Raw genomic sequence first — 10582 nt, 5'->3', positions numbered from 1 at the left:
TGACAGTTCTGTGTATGAAGATGCCTCTGGTGCTTTCCTAACCACTTTTCCTGAACTCATTTATAAAGGTGACATGGATATTGACAACAAAGACAGTTCATTAAATATTCACAAAGGGCAGCTAGACTGAAAAATCTGAGCTACGCTTTAAGAAGATGGTGTAATCATTTTAGTCAGATTACATCATGTTACGTGTTTATGTTCAAAAACGGATATTAGCTGACATATTGTAATCACTGCTCGCATCACAAATCTGTTTCCTTTGGCATGCACTGTACATGTATTTAGTTTATGGTCAAATAATAGTGTCAGTGCTGATGAAGAAGGTAAAATGAAAAGGTGTCAAGTTATAACAATTTTAATTTCCTGTCATGAACTTGATCAAGCACAAGAAAAGCCTTTCACAACACTGGGAGAGACAGAGAAAGAGCACAATATTACAGAGATGATAGATGGCATGTGTTTTCACCTTCATGTCACAGAAGGGAGAACAAAACAGAAAAAAACAAAGTAAAACAAAAAAAAATAATAATAATAAAGCGAGAATAAAAACTTGGTTCAACTTGTTTTTCCATGGTGATAAAGCTACAAAAAACTAGCAATGTTCAAATCCTCTTGAGAACATACAGAATTATAATACAGAAACACTACAATACTTTTTACCCCCCCCCAAACACCCACCCCACCCTCTATGTTACTCCTGAAGCCGAGGGCAGTACGATCACAGATGAACAAATATCAAGTACTGTACACAGACATGAGTCATCGCGGCTCCACTGAAACCAGAACTTACATCTACACCCCCAGTCTGCAGGATTTTTCAAATTCAGATGGTGTTAATTAATTTCAAGAATATAAACTCTTTAACTACTTGCTAAAAGCCGCCTGCTTTCTAAAAAGGCGCTAAAAGCTGTCTGTTGTGAGTGTGATGGTGGTTTAATCATCACTGGTCAGCCCAAATTTTTAATTTCATCATCTAAGTTTTTGATTTGTCTCTTATAATACCAATAGCAAGAAAGAATGGGAATTCTGCTAATCAGAAATTACAGAACATGATGATTCTCTCATTCCAATTCCAAAGCTTCAGTTGATTTTAGCTGAGAGAAAAAGCTTCTCCTCTGTTTGTCAGCTTGGCCTACAACATATGAGTAAACACAAGAGGTATAGTTTCCAATCGCCAGTTCATTAGTAGAAAATTGTCATTGTCTCAATCATGCAGTTATAAACAGAGCTGGATAGCAGATTGGGGTTTTTAGCAGACTTGAGGAAACTCTCTGTTCTCTCCTGTCTAACCATCGCAAAGGCTGTGTGTGTGTGTGTGTGTGTGTGTGTGTGTGGAGAATGTGTGTGTGCACCAGTGTCAGATTTTGAATAATTTGTGGCAGTAGTGTGTGTATGTGAATGTATTTGTGTGTGTATAACTTTTTTCAGGACTTGTGTGTTTTAAACATGTGAAAGTGTGTGTGTAAAAGGCTTGTGCTGGAACATAATTCATGATAATGTGTATGCATGTACCATAAATTCTCAAATATAAAACACATTTATCATCTGAGACGCAGAATTAATCAACTGGTTCCAGTTGTTGGTTTGGGCACAAGAAATCGAATATTTAGCTTTTGGGCGTATGCCAGAGTAGTATAGTAGGTATACTAGTATAGTATAGTAGGGGTGTAACGGTACACAGACGTCACGGTTCGGAATGAGTTCTATACAATGAATGAACGAATCCATCAGTCGTTAGTGCAACAGTGGGTGATTGGCACATCTGGGTGATACCTCCCCACACATATCCTGCAACTGTTGGGCAACACTGACACACTGTCCTCATTTCAATCCCCCACTTGCTCTCCAATCCGCTTGAGCTAAGTTTAGGATGGCGTACTGCTAACTTGCTAACAACGTGCAGCTTAAGGTTTGTGGGTGGAACTTGCGCTTGTGAAATTTGGTTTATGTTCGTGCGTGCCACTGCATGCCCTGAACTCTAACATCCACACAATGACCGTTTCACATTAACACAGATACTGTTACACCCCTACTGTGTAAGGTGGGAGTATTAACATCACCATTAACATCTGGGTGTAATTTATGGGGGAATCCTACATTCTCTGGTTCAATTCAACTGCATCCTTCTCACCAGGAGTAAAGGTGATAGTGGAGGGTGGATGGAACCTAAATAAGACACCAACTTCATCTTCACAATGCTGTTACACAAATCCTCTCATTGACAACTTTATAGCGGCCATTTTGTGACCCTTCTCATTTGTTTTACTGTCAATCAACGCATCAAATCGTGGTCGTTTTGCGGCAGTTTTTTTAACAGCTATTTTTCAGTTATTACACATCTATATTTAGTCAGAGTTCAGTTTCAAACATATTCAGGTCACAAAATGTCGCAAGTAGCCATACATATATATTGTTAAACTCCTTGTACAGTAGTAGAAATCCTTCATCAGGAGGGTATATTTGTTTCTGAGGAATGTTGGTTTCTGTTTTTCTGACAGAATTAGGCTCATTTTGGATCAGATGCTGTCACCTGTCTTTTACTGTGTTGTCTCAACTTATTGTTGGATATTGTCTTCCTTCCTTTTTTGTTTAGCAACTTTTTTGGTTTTTATAAGAAATGTTAGAAAAAATGTGACACCTTTTGAGATTGGAACCAACTGCCCGAGTTCTCGGTCCTCATGATTTTTGACAGACGTCACCTCTAACCACATCCTCTCCCAAATCAACAGAGATGTGTTTTGGCAGAAAGAGTTTCACAAAAAAAAAGGAAAAAAAGTTAAGTTAAAGTTTAGATTTTCGAACAACAGAATACTTCAGAGATAAGTCATGAAACTTCTGTGGGTATAATCAGTTTTTGTGGGGGAAACAGGGTGGTGAAAATGTGACTGACTTTTGAGGGGTGAAGTGAAACGAAGTTTTGTGGAATATCGTAGAAGGATCGTCTAGGCTCTGATGGTAAACAGCTGTGAGCAGACTGCTAAAACATTCTACAACAAATCACTTAAGATGAAGATAGTATGTGAAAAAAAAAACTAATTCTCAATAACCATACAGAACAGAGCCTGCTCATGTTTGACTGATGTTAATGGGAATCATGACAATTTGAAATCTACGTGCCACGAAAGGCTCGGGATCTAAATGGTTTCACAAAAAAACAGAATAACCTAAACAGAAAAACCTAAGAAGAAACTGCAGCACACTTACTTGACGATTCAAGTGTTCAGCTACATGTCCACCTCTGATGACACAGGCGCCACGAAAGCTACACATGAACTCTTGTAGCCATATTCTAAAGGCAGTTTTAAAACATGTCTCTAACTAATCTACAGTAACACACTGTAAACACGTTTTTTAAAAGACCAACAACTGAAATCGGTTTGTTATCTATCATATATATTTAACTCTGAGATGCACGTACTGTACGTCTTAAATACTGAACCACCGTTTTTAGCTGCCGATACAAATCAATTGAGCACACACGCTAACGAGGCAGTGGTAGATGTTCCCATGAAATCAACTGTGAATAGTCACATTTGTATTGAGAAGGAGGATATCATGCTCACTCACCAATTGGACCTCAAGTGCCTGAACAACTCTGTATTTACATGCAAACTAGAGAAATTTAAGCAGAGAAATTACTCAAATAGTTTCAGCAAAGTCCCTGAAATGACCTGCCAGGCTATTACTGTGAATACACATGTGCTTTTAGTCACTTTGCCTGGTAAAATCAGGATTGATAACACAGTACTAGTAAGTAACATGACAGTTTAAAGATAGCTAAAACCCGTCCTTCATTTTTGGATGTCCAGATTCTTATCTTCTGGGAAAAGCTATTTAAAAAAAACCTCTTAATTAGCCTATGTACAAGCGTTTCATCACGAGAAACATCAACATATAATATCAGTATAAACAGTGTTTTTCCAATGTTAAGTTAAATTTGTGAAAAAACATATTCCATGTTGTGGAGTGACTGTCTGGTCTACTTGTGTGTTGGTGATGGTGTTTTCCTGGTTAACACTATGGGATGAAGCATATTAGAACTTAAACGATATAAAGCTTTAGTAAAAGTAGAAAAGATTCTCTGTAAACCCTGACATAATTAGCTTGGTTTTATATCAGTGTATGAAAGGGCAGACAAGGTGTTTGGTGGAGTATTTGCAGCTTTAAAAAACATTAAATATTCCATTACTTACATTTATAGCTGCGTCAGTGTTCGTACAGTATATACTGGCTGGTGGCAGCAGTTTTAAGACAATAATGCAGTTTTTTCGTTCTTTATTTTTTTTTTTTTTACAAATAATTTGTCGAGCTGTAAGTTTGAGGCGTTTTGTTTATTTGCACATTCCTCTGCAGTCGCCACACCTGTCAGTGCACAATGAGGTCAGAGGTCAATGGACTATGATGTAAATGCCACTGTAGAAATGGTGTCAAGAGTGTCACATTTTCACCTTCATGTTTACACCCCGGGGCATTTCTGACTGTAAAGACAGAGAGCAGTTTAAGATCGTTTGAGGAGGCCGAGGCGGTCGTGTCTGGAGCTGCGTCGGTTTGGAGGACAGGTGGCAACGTTGGGATTTCCTCTCTCTGCTGCCCGGATGGTGACTCAAATGTGGATTCAGCCAGTCTCATCTCCACCTGCTCTAGGTAGTCTGCAGTGAAGACAACAAGAGACATTATTTACAGCAACAGCTTGTTTTCACAGTTTTGCATTGTTTATTTTAAGCAGGTGAAAGTGAACTTAAGAGAAGCATTCAGAGAAGTGTGACTCCTCTTTTCCTGCACTCTTTCGTTCATACTTTCCATTGTTTGCTCCAACCATTGTTTTGCATAGTTAGTGTCCTGGAGTCAAACATCTGTTTTGTATTTTTTATTGTGACAGGCTGACATTTACATAGGTGACTCTCTCTGCTGCCAACACACTGTGGAATGATGAAAAATATTTACTTTGTAGAGGGCACAGAGGGACATTATACTCCCAGCAGTCTCCATTCGTTGTATGACTGGCCTGTCAAAGGTAGCATGAAGGACAAACAATAAACGCCTATTGTCATTCTATCTTTGGCATAGACTTACACACTGCGTGGAGATTTAGAACTTGCTTACTTCACTAATCACATTTATAATTCATTATGAAGTATAAAGGGCAACATACACCAGCGGCATCAAAACACCTGCGTATGAATTGCTCTCTGTATAAGCACTGGACAGTGCTGACGTGTGTCACTGTAGGTTGATGTGTGTCATGGTGTGGTAAAATACGTCCGTGTCCGATTCCTCTACGTAAGCTCTCTGGAAAAACAGCTACTTTATTGTTTTTATTCCACATTCCAGCTTCCTTACGTCTGTCTTTATGGTGCTTCTGCTGTGTGCTACAAAGGAGTGCCCCCTGTAGTGCTATGTATAATTTTATAACGCAATATTGATATATTTTTTTAAGGAATTACTTACATTAAAAAAAAAAAAAGAAACTATATATTTGTGAGCTGTCAGTAAACATTTTTGGTTTTTAGTTTTGGTTTGTTCATAGGATTTGTTGAAAATAATAAAACTATAGCATATTGCCAATCTTCTCCTTCAACTTCAGAGAGACTAAATGTGTACATTTCAGCTAGTGTCATGACTATTTTTAGCAAAATATAAAACCTTTCAGCTCTCAGCTATCAAACAGATGTTCACTGCATAATCATAAATTAATCATGCCTGATATTTGTGATGTCATCTGAACATTAAAAACACTGGGTGCTAAAATGAGAAGCAGGCTGACCTCTGCACTCTGCCGCTGCATCTTATGCATGGAGCAGGATGCCGGGTCTTCCTCGCCCGACCCTTCACGTTCCGACTCCCGCTCCCGCTTTCCTGTGATGCCCCCTCTGGTGTGCAGGAGGAGTCCTGAATGAGCAGGCAAGGAGAAAAACGTTATCACTATCAGCTGTCTTTACGGAAATATTATAAAAATTGCAATATGGTCAAGTACAATATCCAAATTGCAGGAGCTGCAATTTTTTGATTACGTTAAAAAAAAAAAATCCCATTAAAAGGGTTATTCATATCACAATCACAATATCTGTGAAAGTAAGTGAAATATGATTTTTGTCAGTACATTACAGTTAAATGCTCAACACATTTAAGACAGCATATGTCATTTCTATCAAATCCTAGTGGGGCACAGTAAAGTCAGCTCTGTTAGGTCCTGCCTGTTTCCCACCTGGGTGTTGAGGCACAGCAAACTCGTGGTAGAGTCGGCTGCTGGTGATGGTCTGGCTGGCGTCTGGCACTGAGTGGTATCCTGCAACAGACACATGGAACAGACACTTAAAGTTCAGCATCATATATTCATAGTATAATTCAATTTTACTCAACATTTTAATTAGCATGCATATAGGTTATTTAAAGCACTGATTAGTAACTATTGACATCATGTTTGTAGGCTTTTTAAATAGTAATTGAATACCACACTCAATTCATGAGTTAGTAAATAATGTGTACATCCAATAATTACACTATCAATTGATCCTGGTCCCTTTCGTGTTCATTACACCATAAGGTATTTTCCTTTTTCCTGTCAAACATCAGTTACTAACAGTTGGGTATTTATATATGCATATGCTTCTTGTAGCAGTGGAAAGCTGGCACTGCAGCCAGTGGACCTGAAGAAACCAGTGGGTACAACCAGCAAGATAAGCACCAAACACATAGTGAAATGCATGACATGAGATGTTGTCAGGCAGTGACCTACCATGCTGTTGCTGTTGCTGTTGCGACAGCGGCTGCAGTCGTTGTTGCTGCTGTCCAACACTGCTCGGCCCCGTCTGTTCTTCACTGTCAAAGTTGAGAAGGATGCTCCCGCTGCCATTACCAGTAGCAACAGAGCTTCCCGACACTCCAGGCACTGGAAAAAGAATACCAGACATGTAACCGTCTCTTTAATGGTACCAACCGTAATTACAAGAAATCTTGTGACACATCTTCATATCTGTATTTGTACAAAATTGACCTACAATGTGAGTTGTTGTTGTTGTTGTTGGTCCCTGGCTGCTGCTCTCCGGGAGAGTAGGCCATCATTCCTCCGTTCCCGTTCCCATTCGTGGATGGTACTGATGCCAACAGGCCTGATTGACACAAACACATTTGTTTTTACATCTGGAGGGACATGATGAGACTGCACATTAGAAACTATGGATTTTACATTGATGGTACACCACCATGCTGAAATTTAGTCCAATCATTTTACTGATCTCTTACCCAGTCCCCTGTATCGGCTAAGTTGCTGGTAGATCTGCTTCATCCTCTCGATGTTGAGTCGGCTTGCCTCTGCGTGATGCACCATGGGCTTTGGGTAATGGACTCCGATTATGCACTTTGCGGCCGCCTGCACAGATTCCGGTGCGTTCCATGGATCGTAGATGAACTTAGCAGGGAAACCTCGGAGGACAGGTAAGTATCGTCTGGAAGCACAGGGAGACATTAGATACGCCGGCTTGTGTCAACAGGACATGGAAGGTTACGCCTTGACGTGGATTAAATTGGGGGGGGGGATGATGCAGGGAGGCAAAAGGTTATTACTTAAAAACAGGTTAGAAAAAAATATCCTACAGTACTTAATAAAAATTCTTCAAAAAGCAGGAGTAGTAAGTTTAAAATTCAGTACAACTTCATGTTTTGTAATCTCATCTGATAAAACTTCTGAGTTTTGTTCTTACTAAGAAAATTCTCACTCATAATGTTAGATGATACATTTCTCCTTCATTTTTACAGCCCATGTATGTACAGTGACTCATAACAGCATGCTGGTCTTCAGCACTTCATGCTTACAAGTATTATGGAAAATAGTTGCTACAAAATGAAAGCTACAAACAACCACAACACTGCACAGTATGACTACAGTACATGAGAGTATGAGTATAAAGTCACTGCTCAGCAGGTCTGAAACTCTTGTATGAACTTTTGGAGATTGTGGCACTGAAGTGAGTTACCGTCACAGTGCACAGTGAGGACTATGGTTCAAAACGTGGTAGAAAAACGAGGGGCTGTGGACCCGAACAACTTTTACTGTAAGGTGGTGTGATAGCAGCCACACCGCAGACAAAAAGTGTGATCCTCCAAGAGATGAAGCCAATGAAACACTGACTGCAACAAAGCAGAGAATTCAGCTCACAATACCATTCCAACCTGCTGAAGTTTTGTTTTTAGATTTGTTTTTTCCTTGGGCTGTCGTGGATTTGCTCCATGTGACAAAGAGAGGCAACCTACCTACTGCACTTGGTCCAACCTTACCGAGTCCGAGGAGGGGAGACAGACAGGACAGAGGAGGGGGGCGAGTGGAACTGTGGAACTGTGGGAAGTGGCACAGTGCAGCGCTGAGAGGCAGACAGAGAGGGGTGTGGGCGGGGGTGGTGCGGCCTTGTGGACCGGCACACACACACACACGACGGACAGCGCTCCGCTTGCTACGGAGATCGCCCCGTCTCTAGAGAGATCACTGCCGATTGGGTTGATGATGCTAGGAGACGTCTACTGTAACACGCGGTTAGAAAGCAGAGTGTATTGATCCCGACCCACCCGCAGCCCTCCTCCCACCCCACCACCCAACCCTGACCAGAGCAGGTGTATAGTGGAAAAGTTCTGCCATCGAGAGATCTGTCTTTTTCTTTCTTTCACACCACTGAAAAAAAACCAAAAGATATATTTTAAAACAGCTCGTCTTTAAGGCCCCCCCTTTGGCTGCTCTTAGGTCAGGAATCGTGGGCAGCAGCAGCTAAACAAACTCCCCATACCTGAACATTTACTGGTGTAATTCTCCTTACAGCTCAGCTTCCATATCCCTGTGTTCTCAATTCACGTCAGTCTAGAAAAAGGTGCCTGAAGCTAAATGCCTAGTTAAAAAAGAACCAAAAATTAAAACAAAACAAAACTAAAAATTAAAGTTCCTAGTCGATGACAGAAGTCTTCCATTATACCTCACAGCTCCAGGTCCCCACCCTCCCTCCAACCTTCCCTCCCATCTCCCTCCCCCATGATCAGACAGTGGTGGACTGAGAAAAGAGCTCATGCCTGCTCCCCCTGTCCCTCAGACTGTGGTGGTTGTCTTTTAAGTGGTCAGCGGGTCCAAAGCCCCCCTGCTGACTGTCCCCTCCCACAGCCACAGCACCACACTCTGGGCTGGCCCACTAGGGGGCCCCCTCATTTCACCAAAAGGGACCATAACCCTTTTGCCAGGAGGACCCGCGACCTGCCAGTAGCAAGTGGTCCAACAGAGGACAGCAGGTAGTGTTTCAGGAGGAGTGTGTGAGTGTATGTGATGGATCATATGATTATGAGACAGGATATGTATGTTAGAGATGCTGTGTTCAGATAAAATGCTAAATATCTTTATCTTTAATACATAGACTTATCAGGTAATTTTCAGGTAGTGTTGAGTGAACAACTAATGGATGAATGAACTCATAACTTACCCTAGCTATCATGTTGTCCTAAATGATTTCATCTCCAGTCCCTGTGGTAATCCCTAATTTGCAATGTATTTGACTGCTGACTCTATTTGCATTGTGCTTTCTATTTGGCCTGCATCTGGAATATAGTGTTTTCCATGACAGTAATGAAAGATTAGTGCCACATGTGCATGTGAGCATTTGTGTTTTATTATCTATATTGGGTGTGTGTGTGTTTGTCTTTCTCAGTGCCTATGTTAGCCAACCACTGTTCCAAGCCCACCTGAACCAGCAGGGCTGCATTCACATAAGCAGAGCACCACTGAACATTTCACAAAGGGTCGGATGAGGGGCTTTGCCCAGCGCCTGGACAATGGACCGGCTCGCGTGGCACGGCACAGGTAACGAGTACCGGCGCCAACCGTGCATCACTGCGACGGCAGAGCTACAGCTGGTCCAACGCCTCTCCTCACTACCCTCCGGGGAATGCTTCATAGTCCTCTACCTAACGAATGCAGGCAAGGCGTTCGCATTTCCCTACCAAGCGGTCAGAATCCTTTTTGACGAAATGAGACGCTACCGAGTTACAAACCTGCCCAGAGGGTGCTGCTGGGGCGCGAGCAAAGTCCTGTCCCTCAGGGTTGCACAGGTAAGTAAAAACAAACGGCCACCGATGTCTCAACTCAATCCCCGACTTCCATCCAAGGCAGCCCAGGCTGGAAGCCCTGCTGCACCTGGGTGGAGGGGCGTGACAACGGCCAGTCATCTTAAAAGCAATCAGCTACAAACTCCGAAGGGGAGAGGGATAGCTGAACTTTTCCCCCAATCCCCCAAAAAACAGATGAGCCAAAACACAAACACAGAGCCACATCCAGAGAAAGAGAAGAATTGATCTATGCCTTTCCAGTAAAAATCATCTGGTGGCAACAGTTATATTAACTAAAGATACGCACGCGTACACAATCACCAAACAGATATTCACAAACAATTTAAAAAGGCACGCAAAGAAGTACACTGTGAACACTTAAATTATTACAAAAGACATGCCTGATTCCAAAACTAAAGTGCTGAAGTTTTAACAAAAAAAAAGAAAAAAGAAAATGGACCGATGGGCAAAAATAAAAAAAGGAGAGGAGGGAAGGATGTTCATT

At 41.5% G+C, this 10582-nt stretch overlaps 1 protein-coding gene across 1 annotated transcript in view; it reads right to left on the bottom strand.

Annotated features, from left to right (window-relative positions):
• Positions 1-342: 342 nt before the first annotated feature.
• The window catches only part of cry3a (cryptochrome circadian regulator 3a), a 31048-nt gene continuing 20808 nt past the window's right edge, over positions 343-10582 (bottom strand). The window contains exons 10-15 of the mRNA XM_018682846.2: positions 7246-7448; positions 7002-7112; positions 6740-6892; positions 6209-6289; positions 5768-5892; positions 343-4652 (exon numbers count right to left, since the gene is read on the bottom strand). Coding sequence (XP_018538362.1) covers positions 4644-4652; positions 5768-5892; positions 6209-6289; positions 6740-6892; positions 7002-7112; positions 7246-7448 — 682 coding nt within the window. The 3' untranslated portion in view covers positions 343-4643. The remainder of the gene's footprint in view (positions 4653-5767; positions 5893-6208; positions 6290-6739; positions 6893-7001; positions 7113-7245; positions 7449-10582) is intronic.

The sequence above is a fragment of the Lates calcarifer genome, linkage group LG6 (genome assembly GCF_001640805.2).
Source record: "Lates calcarifer isolate ASB-BC8 linkage group LG6, TLL_Latcal_v3, whole genome shotgun sequence".
In the NCBI taxonomy this organism is placed as follows: domain Eukaryota; kingdom Metazoa; phylum Chordata; class Actinopteri; family Centropomidae; genus Lates; species Lates calcarifer.
This window is presented reverse-complemented; position numbering and strand designations above follow the sequence as displayed.